This window comes from Nasonia vitripennis (genome assembly GCF_009193385.2).
Source record: "Nasonia vitripennis strain AsymCx chromosome 1 unlocalized genomic scaffold, Nvit_psr_1.1 chr1_random0007, whole genome shotgun sequence".
In the NCBI taxonomy this organism is placed as follows: Eukaryota; Metazoa; Arthropoda; class Insecta; order Hymenoptera; family Pteromalidae; genus Nasonia; species Nasonia vitripennis.
This window is the reverse complement of record NW_022279594.1, coordinates 327,320-346,917: the sequence shown is the minus strand read 5'-3', so window position 1 is coordinate 346,917 and position 19,598 is coordinate 327,320. Positions and strand designations below refer to the sequence as shown.

Below are 19,598 nucleotides of genomic sequence, written 5' to 3'. Positions count from 1 at the left end.
GGTATAATTACCTAGATTTCGTAATTCAAAATTCGTTGATTTGCGCTGAGCGATTTCGAGAGCTTTATTAGCTATTTCGTGAAGCCTGGCTCCCGCTTTCAGGCTTTCTAGATTTACCCCGCGCAAGTCTTTGACTCGACTGTCCGCCTCGGTTGCAATCGCTTTTTCTAACTCGGCTTCGGCATGAGCTGATACATTCAGCACCGCTAGAATTTTCGATACGTTGAACTATACTATTTCAAAATGAGAATCGTTTAAGAACAAGGTGATGAAACGTGAAACTGTCAGGCGCGCGTTGGCGGTATAAGTGAAGCACCCGGGGCGGAGTTCGAGTATCCGTTGATTTTTATCGGTGATATGTTCCGCTTGCAAACATTGCACGAAGATCGACTCTGGGGTCCTAGTTGAGAAGATCCAAGCGTTGGCTTTATGTAGCCGTAGCCAGAATGTGTCTCTAAGCTGTCTGATGTGTATATCGCATATTTCGGGGTTGGCGATCTTTTTGCCGGCGGCGATTTTTATTTTGCAAGCAGTGTTTTCGCGTATCTCGCGAACTGGTTCCGGATCTACAACGATCCTTAGTTCACCTAATTTTCGAAGTCCCTCTTCCTCCGGCAGGAGCGGCATGTACGTCCGGTTCGACTCGCTTACCGCGAAATAAACAAACTCGGGCCAGATATAAGCGGCCAGATTCGGTATGCTAAAAACATGCTGGACTGCCGGTAACGGTGATGCCTTGAACAAGTTCAATTTTCTATACTTAATAACAGGATTGCTATGTGTTAAATTAAGGAGCCATTCGAAAATACGACTGTTAATTTTGAAATTTTCATTATTGGAATGGTTTATAAACCTTCGGCCGAGATTGGGAATCGAGCATCTGTTACCGTGTTAGCAACCGTTGTAGCTGCGCGTGCAATGGTCTCCGCAAGTAGATAGGCTATAGGCATACCAGAACATAGGCATACTAAAACACCCCCTCTCCTCTCAGAGTGTTTTGGTACCCGATGAAAGAGGAGAGATCCCCTCTCTCTCTCCAAGATACTAGAACACCCTCTCTCCTCTCAGGGAAAGATTGCAGCCCTCCCAAAAGAGAGGGAAGCGCCTACATTTGCTTGGAAAAGCTCCTCCTTCTCTGATTTTCGAGAAACGTGTGAAAAGCGAAGGTGGTGGAAAGTGTGTAAATGCATCCTTATAAGATAGCAGTCAAAGCTAATAAATTTATCGGAGAAAAATACATCCCGCTTTCTCACAGTTTAAACTGAAAGATAATAACAAGAATAATAAGCACATCTGCTCGCTCTCGTGAAGTGATGAACCCTCAAAGCTGTTTCCACGTTAGATTGTCACGAGCAGAGATAATTTTCACACACACTTGAAATTACTGTCGATTCTTAAAGAGATAATCTTACGCTCAATAGATCTCACAGGGGTATCTGTGCGGCAAACGCGCAGGTATACACATTTCCTCGACCGAGTGCTTACATACGGAAATAATCTTTTTCATAGCACTAGATCTCATACGGGAATCTGTCGGACTTCTTGCCCGACACGCGCGCAGGTATACATATTTCCGCATGCTTACCTGCACGTGCGTATACACATCTGACCCGTCCTCTTCTCGCTCAGGCATACATATTTTCCTGACCGCTTGCTAGCCTATGCGCAAGTATACACATCTGGCTGATAGCTTGCAGATTAGCAGATAGATTATCCGCCAAGTTAATATGTGCATGTGTGCATTTCAAGAACTAGGATTTTGAATTTTCACACAGATAAGTCGGATACGTGCTGAATACTCTCGCATGAAAATTTAAGATATGGACAGTCAACAATGATCGCTCTCTCTCTTTCTCTCTCTCTCTCTCTCTCTCTCTCTATCTCTCTCTCTCTCTCTCTCTCGCTCTCTCTCTCTCTCTCTCCAAGAAAGTGTAGGTGTATACTCGAGTGATTGAGGGATAGTCAAATTTTGCTGAGAGGGAGGAGATTTTGAAAATTCCGGTGGGAAGTGTCTAAGGGAGGTTCTATGAGAAGAAAGTAGAAATTTTTCGCAAATCGAAGGACTTTTGGTAATTGAAGTGGAAAGGGAAGCTTCGCTGTCCACCCTATTTAAGGACCTGGTGCATGCTTCGTCAGTCAGTTCACTCTTCGTTTTCAAGTTCATTCTTCAATTCAAAGTGTGAGAAGATGGAAGGAATCAACGACAGCATGAAGGCAGTTTTTGAGAAGGTCAACAGCTATAGAACAATTGTCCATCTCTTTAATGTGGCGTGGCAGTTGATGTCCTGGACATCGAATGGAATTAACGATGATTCCATTTTGAGAAAGTGTAAGTGTTATTTTTTTTACATTAGTTTAGATTTTATTTGTAACATTTTTTTAAATTTAATTATTTTAGTTATATTCTTCAGCTCTACCAGCCGAGTTAACTGCTGCGATGAAGCAGCTGAATGAGGGTGCGCTCACCTCACCAGAGTCGCAACAACAGCAGCAACTTCCGTCGATTGGTGTGATGCAGCAGATGTTTAAAAGTATATCATCCTTATCAGAGATGCACCATCAGCAGCAGCTTCCACAGGAGCAAAACTCGCAGCAACAAGCAGCGGTCGCAGCAGAAGTCGCATCCGCAGCCAAAGCCGCAGCAAAAGCCACAACCGCAGCCAAAGCCGCAGCCAAAGCCGCAGCCATAGCGAAAGCCAAAGCCAAAGCCAGAACCACAGCAGAAGCCAAAGCCGCAACCGCAGCCAGAACCTCAGCAGAAGCGAAAGCAGCAGTCGCAGCCAAAGCCGCACAGAAGCCAAAGCCGCAGCAGAAGCCAAAGCAGCAGTCGCAGCCAAAGCCACAGCAGAAGCCAAAGCATCAGAAGCCGCAACCACAGCAGAAGTCAAAGCAGCAGAAGCCAAAGCAACAGAAGCCGCATCCGCAGCCAAAGTCGCAGCCACAGCACTAGCTAGGAAGCCACTCAGGGACCCTCGCTCTCCGCCGGCAGCCAAAAGTGATCGCCCTTCTACGTCTGCGAAAACCGAACGTTCGTCCTCATCAAGCGATCGCAATCGCTCGTCTTCGAAAAGCGATCGCAATCACTCGTCATCAAAAAGCGATCGCCATCACTCGTCATCAAAAAAAAGCGATCGCCATCGGACATCTTCGAGAAACGAGCGCCATCGCTCATCTTCGAGAAACGACCGCGCTTCTGTACCGAGCGATCACCACACAAGTACGGCAAGCACGAGGGCTGATTGCCAAGCGTTGAATACATCTGTTTGCGCTGTTGAGCATTTACAGCCTCCTCTACGATCCGTAATAGCATCCAAGGGGATTAGGCTATCACAATCTTCAAGGGCGAGATGAAGCTCGCGTTCAGGCTCAAGCTCGAGTACAGGCTCAAGCTCGAGTTCAGGCTCAAACTCGAGTTCAGGCTCAAGCTCGAGTTCAGGCTCAAGCTCGAGTTCTGGCTCGAGCACCAGCTCGGGATCCAGGTCGGGATGTGGCTCTGACAAAAGTTCAAGAAAGAGGAAATCTGATGGTTAGTTATAAAAAAAAATTTTAACTTTTTCAAAAAATAATAATACATATTTTTTCTTTAATTGCAGATGAAGCAATCAATGGTATAGGTGGTAAAAGGATGAAATTCACATCATCTCAAGAGAGCGAAAAATCAGGTAAAATAATTTTTTTTTCATTCATTTCATTTCATTTTTTATGATAATATATACATTAAGTTTTGTTTTTTTTTGGTTTGTTATTGCAGCAGAAAAGAAGGAACGGAGAAAACTTTCGTTGTCTTTAAAAAAGACTGATTTACCACCACCATCTCCGCGACAGCAGCCATCACCACAGCCTCTCTATCATGCAGATCAGCCGATGCCACTTCAGCATCAAGCAGATCAACCGATGCCACTTCAGCATCAACAAGAACAGCAAATGGCACTACAGCAACGAGCACGACCGCGTATATTGCAAGACGAAATGCTCAACGATCCGCTTATCGTGTTCGATAAGAAAGCAAATATGCGAAAAATCTGAATGATATTTTTCAATAAATTTTTTGTAATAAATTTTTGATATGATAAATGTAAAAAAATAAAAATAAATAAACATAATTTTCCACTAATATTTTGTGTTTCCTGCTGAAGGCATGGCTCAGCCGACTCACGCGGGCACGGATTTACCTATGTCATCTGACACATTGTCACGTCTTGACAGCGGCGTGCGAGTAGGTGGCAACAACGTACGTTGCCGAATATATATATAAGGTTGATAAGGGAATAAAACATAAAACATTCATTTATTAAAATCATTTTTTATTTAGTTAAGCTGATTTCCAGTATAAGCAAATACATTTTGAATTTTGATTATCCACCGTATCTAAACTAAATCGATCATCTAAATAATCGAGTAGCCAGGTTCGTATTGCAATAACGTTTCGAACAGCACACATAGGCACTCTTCTAATGCAGAGATCGTGATTAAAGCAGACGAACTGCTTATCATATATTATTTTTTCAAACGATGGACAGCCAAAATTTTCGACGTTTGTGATTGATCTGAAAAAATAAATAGAAGAATGTGTGAGGGATTTTTTTTAATGTGAAAGTTTAAATAAATTTATTATATTTGCAACTTACAAATCGGGCAATAAATTTTTTATCCATTCTGCTTTCTGCTTTCCTTTGACGAATAATTTTGTGACTCCTTGCGTACATATTTCTAAAATTTTATGAAGACGGTGATATGGAATATCTCCAGAATCCCATTCTATGCCGTGATGGCTCTTTTCAATCCAGTGAGTCATACATTTTTCTTCCTCTGTTAGTTCATCCCATGGTAATGGAGGTTTAAAGAGATACGCAGTCGGTAAAGCAGTTTTACTCAGATTGAGAAAACTGATTTCCTTGAAAATAAAAGTATCGACAGCAATTCTTTGAAAACCTTGAATGTCACAGAGATAAACTTTTTCTTCTTCTTGACATTGCAATATTGTATTTCTAAACAATACATTATATTCACTTGAACTTCTATCAATCACGCTAGTCATCTTGCTATTCAGTAAGAAATGATCTGAGCTAGACTCTTACTCTCTGTTTTTATAATACATAACTCCGCTTCTGGCTTATCTAGGATTTTGGATTGGATGAAAAGAAAGAAAATGCATCCCCTCTCAAGAAAATCTTCGTTCTTATCTTATCTATGAGCTCTTCGTCCACACCATTGGTCTTTCCCGAGAAAATCTTTCTCTTAATCGTATCTACTAGCTCTTCAACTGTACCATTGATCCTTTGCGAGAATACCTTCCCTCCCTATTTAAGAGCGGGAGCATCTTGCTTGAACGATCACAGTTCGTCAGTTGCGTTTCCTTGATGTAAAGTGATAGTTTTGTGCAAGTTCACGAATAATATTCTAGTCATATTTCAGTAAAAAGTAAAGATGAATTCGATGGATTTTTTTTGAACGTCTTGTTGGCTTACTTCGTGACACCATACAAAGTAAAAATGATATGAGCGATGAAGATATTTATCATTGGCTGGACGTGTGTAATTCTACGATAAAGGAATTTAACGATAAAATTGATAAAGCGAATTTAACGCGAGGAGAAAAACAAAAGTGTCAAACTTGTTTAACACATTTGTCGTGCATACAAGTTGAATTCGAACAACACCTTCGGTGTGGAGGTAGTTTACAAGCGGAGGAAGAAACTGAAGCTAGAGTAGAGTGGCGAGATGTGCAGTCAGCTTTTCAGAATAGAATTAGAAGTGGTGTGGTAGTGAATATAAAACATGTTGATATTCTAAGTTTTTTAAACGATGCACAAAAGCTCTTTAATGATAAGGTAAAGAGCTGCTTAGATGAGTATAATGCAGTGAAAGTTAATTCTGACTTCATCGTCGAATTTCTATGCAGATAAGTGGAGAGGAAACAACGGACATTAAATATTTTACTAGTGAAAGTGCGACGATATATTTATCAACGAATTTAGAGGAATGGTTTAAAGACAATATCAAAGAGCCTATTCTTGCACAGTTAGAAGAATTTCAAGAAAAGGACTCAGGCTGGACTCTTAAAAGTATCATAAGTTTGTGTATAAACATGAAAAAATATTCTCCAATTAAAGGGTCTTCTTACATTCCTCTTCCAAAGTATATAGAACGCAAAAAAGCGTGCGTCAATGTTCGAAATTATGACAATCAATGTTTCAAGTATGCTATACTTTCAACAATATATCCTAGTGTCAGTAACGCCCATCGAGTTCCTAAATATCGTGTGCATGAAGACAAGTTAAACTTTAGTGATATAGAATTTCCAGTAAAGCTAAAAAATATTGTAAAATTTGAAAAACTTAATGATATTTCAGTAAATGTATACATGCTGAAGCAATATGGTACAAAATTCGAAGTATCACCTTGTCATGTTACATCTGAGAAGAAGGATCAACATGTAAATTTGCTCTTGATTCAAGATTTTTACATAAACGAATATGAAGAAAATAATCGTGATGATGATGGAAGCTTACCTAAATACCACTATGTTTGGATTAAAAATATGTCCCGGCTTTTGTGTTATCAATTATCTAAATCTCATATAAAATCTCACCATTGTGAGAGGTGTTTACAAGTATTTTACAATGAAGAAATATTGGAATCTCACGAAAATAACTGTAAAAATTTGAATAGTTGCCGGATAAATCTGCCTGACTCTAAGAATAACATTCTTAAATTTGAAGATTATAGTAAGAGTGAAAAAGTGACTTTTGTTATTTATGCAGATTTTGAATGTATGTTAAAGCATATTGGAAATGAAAATGCTTTTCAACTGCATGAAGCGTACAACATAGGCTACTATATAAAATGTAGCTATGATGATGGATTATCTAGCTATAAATCATACAGACAAGAAAATAGAGATGAAAAGACACCTGCAGAATGGTTTGTTCAAGAGCTGAAATCAATCGGGGAGCAGATTGATCTACTCTACAAAAATCATAAACCATTAAAACTTACAGACTTGGAAGAATTATCTTTTCGAAGGGCAACGATATGTCATATATGTCGAACACCAATCCATGGTGATGAACTTGCAGTACGAGATCATTGTCATCTTACGGGACGGTATGTTGTCACTTTAATTACTTTGAAAAATTTAATTTACTAAATTTTTTAGCCTAATTTTTTTCTTCAGTTTCAGAGGTGCAGCTCATAATTCATGTAATTTGAATTATAAGAATTCGAGATTTGTGCCAGTTATTTTTCATAACCTCAATTATGACACACACTTCATTTTGAATGAAATCGCTACTTCTACATTGATGAAAGGACGAGTTTCTCTGATACCTCATAATAAGGAAAAATATATTTCATTTACAAAGTACATTGATGAATTGGACATCAGTTTTAGATTTATAGATTCATGGCGTTTTTTACCATCATCATTGGAGAAACTTGCATCATATCTAGAGAACGTGCCGATAGCAGTAAATGAGTTTCGATCTGATGGCTTCACGGATGGAAAAATCAATCTTCTTAGACGCAAAGGCATATTTCCATATGATTTTGTTAATGAATTAGATAAACTAATGACATCAAAACTGCCAGAAAAAAATGAATTTTACAACAAATTAACAGATTCACATATTACTAAGAAAGATTACAATCATGCTGTTCAAGTCTGGAATATGTTTAATATAAAAACTTTAGGCGAATATTCTGATCTATACTTGAAAACGGATGTTTTATTATTGGCTGATGTTTTTGAAAGTTTTCGGGAGACATCTCTTAGAGTATATGATTTATGCCCTGCACATTTTTACACGACTCCTGGACTAACATTTTCAGCAGCTCTTAAAATGACAAAGGTGGAATTGGAGCTTCTTACAGATATTGACATGCTGATGTTTATTGAAGCAGGGATTCGAGGTGGAATAAGTCAATGTTGTAATCGGTATGCCAAGGCAAACAATCCATATATGGGACCTTCATATGATAAGGAGCAGAAAACAAATACTCTCTTATATTTTGATATAAATAATCTTTATGGATGGGCAATGGTACAACCTTTGCCAGTTGGAAAATTTAAATGGATAGAATATGAGACAAATACATGTTTTTTCAATACACCACCAGATTCTGACATAGGCTATTTTGCTGAAGTTGACTTAGAGTATCCTGAAGAAGTACACGATGATCATCGAGATCTCCCTTTTTGCGCAGAGCATCGTACACCACCTGGCTCTAAACAGAAGAAACTTCTAACTACTTTGAATGATAAGACAAGGTATGTAATTCATTATCGAGCACTGAAACAGACGTTAGATAATGGACTTCGACTGAAAAAGGTGCATAGAATTTTGAGCAGAAGGCCTGGCTCAAACCATATGTCGAACTAAATACAGAGAAAAGAAAGCAGTCCAAGAATGAATTTGAAAAACTGTTTTATAAATTATTAATTAATGCTATCTATGGAAAGTGTATCGAGAGAGAGCGATCTCGCGTTGATGTGCGTTTAGTGAATAAATTTACAGGTCGATATGGAGCAGAAGCACGTATAGCTCAACCAAATTTTCATAGTTGTGCAATCTTTGATGAAAATTTAGTTGCTATTCAGCTAAAGAAGACAAGTATAACAATCAAGAAACCAATTTATGTTGGTCCCTGTATTCTCGATTTGTCAAAAACATTAGTATATGATTTTCATTATTCATATATGAAACAACGAGTAGGAGAAAAATGTAAACTTCTTTATACAGATACAGATAGTTTAATATACGAAGTTGCGGACATTGATATGTATCAAATAATGAAAGAAGATATACACAAGTTTGATACTTCTGATTATGATGAGAATAATCAGTTTGAAATTCCGCGTGTTAATAAAAAAGTTCCTGGATTGATGAAAGACGAATGCTGTGGCAAGATTATGACAGAGTTCGTAGGTTTAAGAAGCAAAATGTATAGTATTTTGATTGATGGAGCTGAGACAGTGAAAAAAGCCAAAGGGATAAAATCCAATGTAGTAAAGAAATCAATCACATTCGAAGATTATCGAAAATGTCTTCAAGATCATGTTATTATAAAACGTGAGCAGTGCAATCTTCGTTCAAAATTACACATAGTCCATACTGAAAAACAAGAAAAAATTGCTCTAAGTCCTCACAATGATAAAAGATACTTATTACCTCATAGTACAGATACTTTGCCCTGGGGTCATTACAGAATTATGGAAGAACAGATGGCGCAAGCTGCAATGCATGTAGAGGGGGAAGCGGAGGAGAGGGGATACAATGCAGCTAATGGCAATGAAGCAGAAGAAAAAAGGGAGGGAGAAAGTGGGAGGGGGGATGAAGGTGAACAAATCAGGATTGAATACGATGTGCCTGAGGAGTTTATGCACGAATGGAATCCATCATTAGATAAGATAAGATTAGAATCAGAAGAGAGAAGGGATCTCTTACTAGAGGCAATGGAAAGGGCAGGAATTGTGGTGGGAAATGGGCTATATGAACGCACGGACAACAACGAGGAGCACATTCGAGAAATCGAAGCGAACAACGAACTTTCTACAAAGAGACCAAGGCTCACCTAACTTCATAATAAGTAAGTTATATTTCATAGTTCTCCCTCATTACTTGTCTTTAATACAATTTTCTCTAACATAAATTTTTATTTTTGCTTTTTTCAGAATGGATCTATCTGCACTCAACAAGATTGCTGAGCGAGAGTTCTTGCCAAAGAAAAGAGCAACAGACATGGAAAAGGATCATCAGTATATGGTGATAGCACTGAAAGAGGTCAAGACAAGGTTCGGTACGAAGATTGTTGCTGAACTTGATGACAGCTTTCAAGTTTTCTTGCCAGAGAAGATTTCATCGGCTATTCTGAAAGATGAAGCGTTTTTCAATTCACTCTGCAATAGTGCAAATAAACTTTGTTTATTTTTAAAATATCTGGGTGGATCTTCTTTTAAGTTCGATTCTAGTACTCAATAAGAATGAATAAATCACAAATTGATTTTACAAAGATATATTTTTTATTAACTTGCACATAATAATAATACATGAATAAATTTAATATGATAAACATAATACATCTGCTTTTTTTATTTACTACAATCTGACCCTTTTATCCATAAAAAAAAGAACATAAATTGTTAATATAGTTACATTAAAGAATCTCATTTTTATTTATCCAACTATTATGCTCGTCACTAAATCCTAGCCATTTAACATATACACGTTTACCACTTTTTCTTAATACTTTTTCTACTAGATAAATTTCAGGATACATAGTTTTATGAATTTCTGTTTCATAAAAGCCACCTGAGACGGTTTTATTCTTATAATCTTTGAGGTGGTATGTTGTCGGATTAGTTTTGACAACTCGCGTTATTGTAAAAATTTCAGTAGACCAGTTTGGTGTGTAACCTTTTTCAAAAACATTTTTTATCCTACTTATTCGTACTTTATCTCCTACTTTAAATTTCGGTTTTTTCACTGGCGACTTTTCATTTGGAAAACGTCTCTTGACTTCTCGCTCATTTGCCAGTGTAACATTTTCAGGCTCGATTCCTGCTGTCCGATGTTTGGAGGACCACGACTCACTTGCGAGCCCTCAAGTTTTCTTCCAAACACATCGAGACTCATGGTAGTACTGATGCAAAGAAGAAAGTTGCGTATGAATATATATGCCCAGCTTCACGTAATTCCTCAATAATCGACTGGATTTCATTGACGTGATTATTATTTCCAGCTGATCGTTCGGCAATCAATAATCGAAGTCTCTCAGTAAGCTCGTTTGGATCATCCCAGTAGACGAGATCAATGGAAGAATTTTTCTTAGCTATTTTATATTTAGGTATGAGACCTCCTCCGCTGCTACTGTTCTTTTTACGTGGAGTGCTGCGGAACATTGGTGCTAAAATATTCTTATATTTATTACTTCTCGACATTCGTATAGATTCATCTTTGCTGAATTTTTTCCGATGAGCATTTGTTGCTTCCAGAATCTTGCGATAACTTGGACGATCTGACGAGCTCAGAAGAAGATCATCCGGATATTTTTTAAATAGCAATTCCATCAGTCCACTCGTTTTAGGATAACTTTCATTTCTGACTTTGACATATTTATCATCAAATTCAATTTCTGAATCACCAATCATATACACTTCATCAACCTTTCGCACTCCGTATATATTATCAATCGTTCTACGGCTTTTATCTAGCAATGATAAAAAGTCTTCAGCTGATTCATTTTGTCCACTCGCGGATCTAAATGTAGAATTGGTTATTGTATCATAAACATCATCATCATCATCATCATCATCATCATCATCATCATCATCATCATCATCATCATCATCATCATCATCATCATCATCATCATCATCATCATCATCATCATCATAAACAGTATAATCCAATAAACTTGATTTATTGTTCTTATTTTGATCGTTGAGCAAACTTGATCCATCGATTTTCATTCGTTTTTTCATTTTCTTACTGCCGCTGTTTTTATCCAAAAAATGATTAAATGGTTGCTGCAGTGTGCTTTCACTTTTCATCTCAACAAGTTTCTCAAGTGGTGAGATGATTGGTTTTAGAGTATCACCGATGACTTTTTCAAAATCATCTTTCTCCTGTATTAATAAAGTGTATTTTTTTTAATAGCCTCACGAGCTCGCAAGAGCTCACTAAGAACATTCTTCTCTTTCTTGAAGTCTGACATGCTGACGTGGTGATGTCTACAACTGAACTGCAAGTTTGAGACTCATAATTCCTTTTTTATTGCAAAACAGTCAAATCCTTTTCTGTATCTACCCTCATTCATCGATCTATCTTTGTCAATGACAATGAATCCATATCTATCATTCTTCCAACATTCAGAACAAAGATTTCGAAATTCATTAAATGTTAAATTGCTGTTCACATAATCTTCATAGATATGTTTAAGATTTACATCATCTTGTCGATAAATTACTAACAAATTGACATTATCCCTAATCAAATGTTTTCCTATATGAGCATAAGATTGACATAGATAGAAACTATCTACACTTTTATGTCTCCCCATACAGAAGAATGCTCTGACGTTATCCTGCTTCTCACATGCCACATCATCAAAAATCATAATTGAATTTGGATGGGCTTCATCCGGGGATACTACAGATTCATGCTCACTGAACGGAAGATATGATACTTGTTCAATCGGATCCAGGACATTTTTGAGAAATTGATACTTTGGCTGATTCAAGGATTTAGAGTATACATACAAATTTTCAAACCTAAGACCATTGGGATGTGTTATTAAAGCCAATAAACTATTTGTTTTTCCACAGTTCGATGGCCCACAGAATACTGCTCGTATACTATCTGGTAGTAATTCCCCATGACGCTTTTTTCTTTTCTCTTTTCCAAAATCGAAATTTGTCACGGGGAGTTTGACGTTCTGCTCGGTAAAATCCATGTTAACTCAACAGAGTCAGATATAACATTGAGCTCTTGAAATATAAACGCCCTTTTTATACCATGAACGTCAGTTGTGAATCAACGCTCGAAGAGAGATGATCATACATAAATCTCAGAAATAGCCGAAATGCTATGGATTGCTTGATAAAGTTATCAATAACTTACCTGTTGAAATGCATCTTCCTGGATATCAATACTGCGGTCCCGGAACCAAATTGAAAAAGCGAATGAAAGGAGGAGATCCTGGCATTAATCCGCTTGATCAGGCGTGTAAAAAACATGACATTGTTTACTCCGATAAAAACGGAGATCGTAAAGCTGCAGACAAGAAGCTTGCTGAGGAAGCTATGCAACGTGTCAGAGCCAAGGATGCTAGTCTTGGTGAAAAAGCTTTTGCTTTTGCTGTTAGCAATGCTATGAAATTAAAAGGAAAAACCGGAATGGGATTGAAATTTAATAAGTTAGTGACTGTAGCTAAAAATCAATGACAGCAAATAAACATTCTCGCAAGGTTATTCAATCAGCCTTGAAGGGTGCACGTCAAGCTGTTAAAAGTGTAGGTGGAAAGAAAAAAGTTATCATTCCACGTGTTATGCCGCTTCCATCAAAAATTGGTGGAGTTCTTCCATTTCTCATTCCATTGTTCGCAGGACTAAGTGCCATCGGTGCTCTAGCAGGAGGTGCTGCTGGAATAGCTAAAGCAGTTAATGATGCTAAAGCTGCGCAGAAAAATCATGAAGAAAGTAAGAGGCATAATAAGACCATGGAATCTATTGCTTTAGGCAGAGGTCTTCATCTTAAGCCCTATAAAACTGGAATGGGATTATTTATGAAACCTCATATCGGCAGTGGTCATCAAGTCAGTAGAAAAAAAAACTTCGATTTAAACTTTTCGACTTTCGAGTCAGTAGTGGTAAACTTGGACGACTTTCAAAATAGAGGCACCTACTGGGTTTGCTATCGCAAACGTGGTCCTGAAGTGATTTATTTTGATAGTTTTGGCGATCTTAAACCTCCTAAAGATCTCATGTTGTATTTTAACGTGAAAGAACTATAAAAGATATCAAAATTTTGACTCTTTTATATGTGGCCATCTTTGTCTTTTTTTCTTAGCTGGGAGACTATAAAAGAGGTGCTCACTGACGAATGGAATCATTATCTTCCGATCAGTCAGGGAAGATAGCTTCACTCTGAGTCTCTCAGGAAATTCATCTGTCTTAGAAGCGCAATATTTTCCTTCGATTGAACTACCGAAGCATAAAAATTTTCTCTTGGGTTTAGTTGAACTTTTATCATTTAACTCTATTCCCAATGTTGACTATTTAAATAATAAACTGCATTTAAACGGAGATATTATTATTAATATTCCTACTGGCAGTTATGAGATTGATGCTATTAATCAATTTTTACAAACAACTTTGAAATCCAAAGGAATCGAATTCTCTTTGAAAGCTAACAATAATACTCTTAGAAGTAAAATTCTCTGCAGTCATTCGATAGATCTCACACCTCACGATTCCATATGCAGTCTCCTTGGCTTTGCTCCTCGCACTCTCGAAGAGAACATTCAACACAGCTCTGATTTACCAGTGAAAATATTGAGAATCAATGCACTCACAGTTGAGTGCAATATTACTGGAGGTGCTTATATCAATAATAAGAAAGTTCATACAATCCATGAGTTCTTTCCCAGAGTGCCTCCGGGATATAAAATCATAGAAGTTCCGTCACACGTCATATATCTACCGGTCAGTGTCAAGTGCATAGATCATCTACAAATTCAAATTGTCGATCAGGATGGAAATTTGGTAAATTTTCGAGGAGAGGAAATCACTATTAGACTTCACATCAAATCTGTATAATGGGCATCGTTTACAATTCTGGATCATATATAAATCAGTCATCATGGCAACCAGCCATCAGTCGACCGAAGAAACTCAAACCGTTAACACGCAAGAGCATTCAGTTTCTGAAAAGTCTAGGACTAAAAGTTCGTGGAAAAAATTCACGTGTATAATTCTTTACTGCTTCCAGAAAAATGGACGAAATTCTAAGCATTCGATCAGGTGTCGTATTCGATGAGTCTATTGCTCATTACGAAGTACACGCACATCAACCATACTCATCATTAAGCTTCGACAACAGCGATGAAATTCGTATTTCTATCCAACATCAAGATCTATGTCTCTTACCATCTCGCAGCTCTATCCATATATGTGGAAAATTGCAAGTAAAAGGTAGATCAGCAGCACTTGCTAAAACTAAATTTGTTAACAATGGCATTTGTCATCTGTTTGATGAAATTCGTTATGAGATTAATGCTGTGGAGATAGATAAAAGTAAAAATGTTGGTCTGAGCAGTGTTATGAAAGGATTGATTTCATTTAACATAAATCAGAATGATATGCTGGAGAATGCGGGCTGGCTTGGTATTCAAGACGATATAAAATCGGTCGTAGATGACAAAGAAAATTTTAACGTTGCGATTCCACTGAGTATGATCTTGGGTTTTGCAGAAGACTATAAAAAGATAATAGTTAATATGAAGCATGAGCTCATTCTCACAAGATCGAGAAGCGACTTGAATGTAATAATCCAGGAAGGCGCTGTAGCATCTGGTGTAACTACTTATGAAGATTACGAAGTAAAAGTATCAAAGATAGAGTGGTTGATGCCATATGTTGTTGCATCTGATAAATAAAAAATCCAGCTATTGAATTTCATTGGTAAAGATAATCCTATCCATGTGTTTCCGTTCTTGGGAGTTATTTGAATATCCTCTTCTCCCAAGCACTACTAAACACGTCTGGACAGTGATAACATCAAATCAATTGGAAAAACCTCGTTTTGTGATTCCTGGACTGCAAACAAAGAGAAAATCAATGAGAACTGCAAACGCCAGTCGATTTGACCATTGTGAGTTGAGTAATGTGAAACTTTTCTTGAATTCACAATATTATCCATACAACAATATGAATCTCGACATAGCTAAAAATCAGTTTGCCATTCTCTATGATATGTACGCTAATTTTCAAAAATCCTATTATGGAAGAGATCCGCAACCGCTGCTGACAAAGTCTTCGTTTCTCAACTTTGCACCACTCGTAGTTATTGACTGTTCACGACAAAACGAATCTATCAAGAGCGCTCCTGTCGATGTACGTCTGGAGTTTGAGGCTATAAAAGATTTTCCTGCTAACACTTCAGCATACTGTCTGATCTTACACGATCGCATCGTTCAGTACAATCCTATTAGTGGAGATGTCAAGAAGCTCGTCTAAGCTGCATCGGAAAATGGAGTATGCAGTAGACATGACTGGTTTCAAGCAAACCGAAGAAGATTATATTCTAAAGGAATTAGCAATCATATCTCTCAAGGAAAATAGTGCAGATCCTATTGTTCTAACATTCAAAAATCCCTTCTCATGGAAAAAACTCTCAGACAAAATGCAAAGGGAAAACAAATGGCTCAAACATAATTATCATGGCATCAGGTGGAAAACGGATGGACATGACTACTCTCAAATTGGAAACTTGCTTCGTGACGCTTTACATGATGCATCAAAAATTGTTGTCATGGGTGCATTAAAACAGAAATGGCTTCAAGGATTCAAATTTCCTGTTCACAATATTGAACAGTATGGCTATCCGTCAAAATCATCTTTTAAGTGCGTCACAGTATGCACAAATCATAAACCAAGCTATAAGACGACCTGTGCATTGCACAACGTCAAACTCATGAAATTGTTCTATCAGCATAAACTGTAAAGTAAAATAAAAAAAAAATAAAAAAAAATTAAAAAAAAAAGTAGAGAACGTTATAGGCATTCCAAAACATAATAGAGAGAGAGAGAGAGAGAGAGAGGAAAAATTATCCCCACTCTCTCATCGGGTACTAAAACACTCTGAGAGGAGAAAGGGTGTTTTAGTATCTTGGAGAGGGAGGGGATCCCTCCTCTTTCATCGGGTACCAAAACACTCTGAGAGGAAAGGGGCTGTTTTAGTATGCCTATGTTCTGGTATGCCTATAGCCTATCTACTTCCGCAGGTATTATTCGCGGGTGAATCAGGCCCTTGGCGGTAAAAAGAATGGCATCCGTTAGCGTTTCGGTTTCTTGCCTGAATTGAATAAGGCCATCTTTAGTTCTTGAAATTGCGCTTTGATTGCTAATCTCTTTGTCAAAGTTTGCCGTATTATTGCCTAAGATGTCAGTGGCTGCCGAGGAGTAGATCTAATACTCTTTCGGCCTGACGTGCCGCTGCTGTTGCTTCCTCAAATAAATTTTCATTTGTGCATCTCCACCCACATGCCCTACCGAATTTGGCTATGCGACTAGGTAGTTCTGCGCTTGCTCTAAAATACGGTGTTAAGTCAATTTATTGTATAATTTTCCAATCAGTACTCGATGTAGCTAATAGCGCGATTTTTTCTGTAATTAAGCCTAAATTTTGATCTAGAACATGGATCGCTCTTATGGAACTTTCGGACACTGTCTTCTCTTCTAGCGCTACTGCTGTGTAGATACATCTGAAAATTTATTACACAACCTTGTTTACAATTTAGCTAATTGAGAATGCTCAGCTCTCCGGTGGAATACGACACGCGTCACGATTGTTCAAATGTTAGTAATTTACCCTTTTTTTTTGTTCCTCTTTTGCGCGGCACGTCCGGTGCCGTGCAAAAAGAACAGTAAAAAAACGCTTATTCTTCGGGGTCGCCGGATGATTCGGCAGCCAGTTTCGCAATTTCACATGGCCTTTTCAATTTATTAGCGTGCACTGTTTTGGTTCTTCTGTCATGCTGTATCGTGATATTATTAGCTTTTCTATTAATGCTTATAATTTCAAAAGGGCCTCGGTACTCTGTGCTAACTTGCCTTTCTTAGGTTCATTTAACAGAAATACTGCCTCACCCTCGCGAAAATGTTTCGTGTTTAACTTTCGATCATAATAAAATTTGGAACGATATTTAGATTGTACTAAGTTCAACGCCGCGGCTGTTTGTAGATCGGTTAAATTTGCTACCATATTTTTAATATAGTCATTATATGAGATGTTGTCGCTACCGAGGGAAAAACTAGACGGTGTACGCGGTTTTACACCGAACACAATTTCGTGCGGTGTGTACCGCGTGCTCTCGTGCTCGGTGGTGTTATAGGCATGCTGACATGTTGCCGTCCTTTCATCTCACTCGGACGCGATTTTCACATTTTTACGAAGATATGCAGCTAATGTGTGATGCATCCTTTCAATCGATCCATTGGATTGGGGATGATAGGTCGTCGTACTGAATTTGTCTATTCCAAAAATTTTTGCAAGGGTTGCTAGTACTTTTTTTTGGAAGTGCGTTCCCTGGTCCGTCAGGATCGCTGCCGGCGGCCCGAATACGCAGATTACTCTTTCTGTCAAAGCGCGGGCGACCTCTTTTGCATTCCCGTGCTTAGTAGGGACTAGAATAATATACTTCGATAGCATGTCTTGAATTGATAGAATATATTTGTTGCCGCGCTCTGTTGTTTCCAGCGGCCCATAGAAGTCCATTGCTATCTAAGCAAATGGCAAACTCGGCGTGTTACTGATTAGCAGCGGTTGACGCGTTTTAACAGGAATCAATTTATTACCTATGCAGGTTGAGCATCGAGCAACAAACTGATTTACGTCGTCTCTCATGTTTTTCCAATAAAAATCGGCAGCTATTCTACTGAAAGTTTTTGTTCTACCTCGGTGGCCGCCGATGGACGCTTCATGATATTCGCGAATTAACTTAATGCGATCTCTTACGGGTGGAACCGGTAGATTGTTTTTGTATAATACAGCTACCAACGGTTTGTTCATAAAAACGGAATCAAAAAGCTCCGTAAAAGTTATCCATTCCGACAGTGTCAAAAGCTCTAAGTCTCGAATTATCGCTAGGCTTCGTATCTCTTTTTTCAATAAAACGTTTTTTAGGAGTTTTAAGCATTTAAGGATATCTGATTTTAGTGGACGCGTATCGATATATTCTTTAATATATAGGCCGATTAAGTTAAAACCCTTATGCTCTGTGATATTTACTTCGCCTAGCTTACAGGCTTTTTTCTAAAATCATTTCTACGTTTAAATACCCGCGTTCTACTAAAGCATTTTGCACTTCGGATTCTAGGTAATTGTCGGCGGATACCAGAAACAACAGGTTTTCTTGGAAGCGGAACGGGTGTTCGCTCAGCGCTTGTAAGTTAACAAAAAGTGGTGGTTCCTGTCCCTCTGGTATCGCCCAAGGTGGCTTTTCCCGACCGAGGCGGTCTAGCCCTAGCGACAACGCAACGCTTCAGTTTGTTGTTGGCTAAAGCGGCCTCGACCGCTGCCTGCGCTTTTGCGATATTGCTCTGCTCAGCGTTCTCGCCAGCGCTGGCACCACTTATCCCCCCTGTCAGCTGTGAGCCTACTGATAATGGTGCGTCCGCGTTCAGCTTGCTTGTGATACTAGGGGTGTTGACGGGCGGGGACTGAGGTGGGCTGACATTAATAGAGTCATATGGTCGCAACGACTCGCTTACTTCTCCCTCAGAATTATTTTGCGCTTTTAGATTTTCCCCCAGGGAAGAGCCAGGGCCTGGACGAGGCTGCTGCGTAGAGTGTAGAACTCTGGGTTATACAAAGCAAAGAAGAAAATCTGGTTTTCTGCACTCGAAACAGCCAAATTTGGTGATAAGACGCCAGCTGGATCGCTACAAATATTGATAAGTATTAGTCGAGTTCCTCATCAGGGATCATCGCCAAAACTGACATTTAGCCATTTTTTAAGCAAAATAATCATTACCCATTATTAAAAAGTGACCAACTAAAAAAAATTGTTCGTTGCTAGAAACGTTGCGAACTTTAACTACATGTTTATGTACATTTATCTCCCAAATTATAAATAAAGTTACATTTGCCCACAAGTCTGAAGTGCGCCCAAATTTTCACATACAGGGGCCCATTGCGCGTGCACTACAAGCATAAGTTTGTGCAAAAGCACAAAGAATTAATAAACAGATCATAGGAAATATTATTAATGCGAGGTGTGACTATTTTCAGTTGAAAAGGTTAAAATCATTCAATCAAAGGTGGATGCAAGCATGAGAGTCAGTTCGGTGATTTAATTTAAGCAAAGTATTTCCGGTCA

The 19,598-nt window shown here is 38.3% G+C and overlaps 4 protein-coding genes across 7 annotated transcripts in view; 2 read left to right on the top strand and 2 right to left on the bottom strand.

The window, feature by feature from the left end:
• The window catches only part of LOC116417724, a 346,232-nt gene that overhangs the window by 32,092 nt on the left and 294,542 nt on the right, over nt 1-19,598 (bottom strand). The window lies entirely within an intron of this gene.
• Nucleotides 1-19,598, top strand: part of LOC107981912 (carcinine transporter) — a 535,006-nt gene that overhangs the window by 228,945 nt on the left and 286,463 nt on the right. The window lies entirely within an intron of this gene.
• Nucleotides 4,288-5,877, bottom strand: LOC116417722. The gene is made up of 2 exons (XM_031932419.1): nt 4,629-5,877; nt 4,288-4,547 (listed from the first exon to the last, which is right to left on the bottom strand). Exons 1-2 carry the CDS (start codon nt 5,036-5,038, stop codon nt 4,313-4,315), a joined length of 645 nt encoding a protein of 214 aa, XP_031788279.1. The 5' UTR covers nt 5,039-5,877; the 3' UTR covers nt 4,288-4,312.
• On the top strand, nt 9,107-10,025 carry LOC116417725. The gene is made up of 2 exons (XM_031932440.1): nt 9,107-9,587; nt 9,673-10,025. The coding sequence occupies exon 2, from the start codon at nt 9,674-9,676 to the stop codon at nt 9,977-9,979; it is 306 nt and encodes a 101-aa protein (XP_031788300.1). The 5' UTR covers nt 9,107-9,587; nt 9,673; the 3' UTR covers nt 9,980-10,025.

Bases quoted from the DNA above. Each gene is read 5' to 3' on its own strand.
- LOC116417722 (XM_031932419.1), bottom strand. From the start codon at position 5,038: ATGACTAGCGTGATTGATAGAAGTTCAAGTGAATATAATGTATTGTTT. The intron at 4,548-4,628 runs GTAAGTTGCAAA...TTATTTTTTCAG, and splicing joins AAAAATTTATTGCCCGATTT to ATCAATCACAAACGTCGAAA.
- LOC116417725 (XM_031932440.1), top strand. From the start codon at position 9,674: ATGGATCTATCTGCACTCAACAAGATTGCTGAGCGAGAGTTCTTGCCA.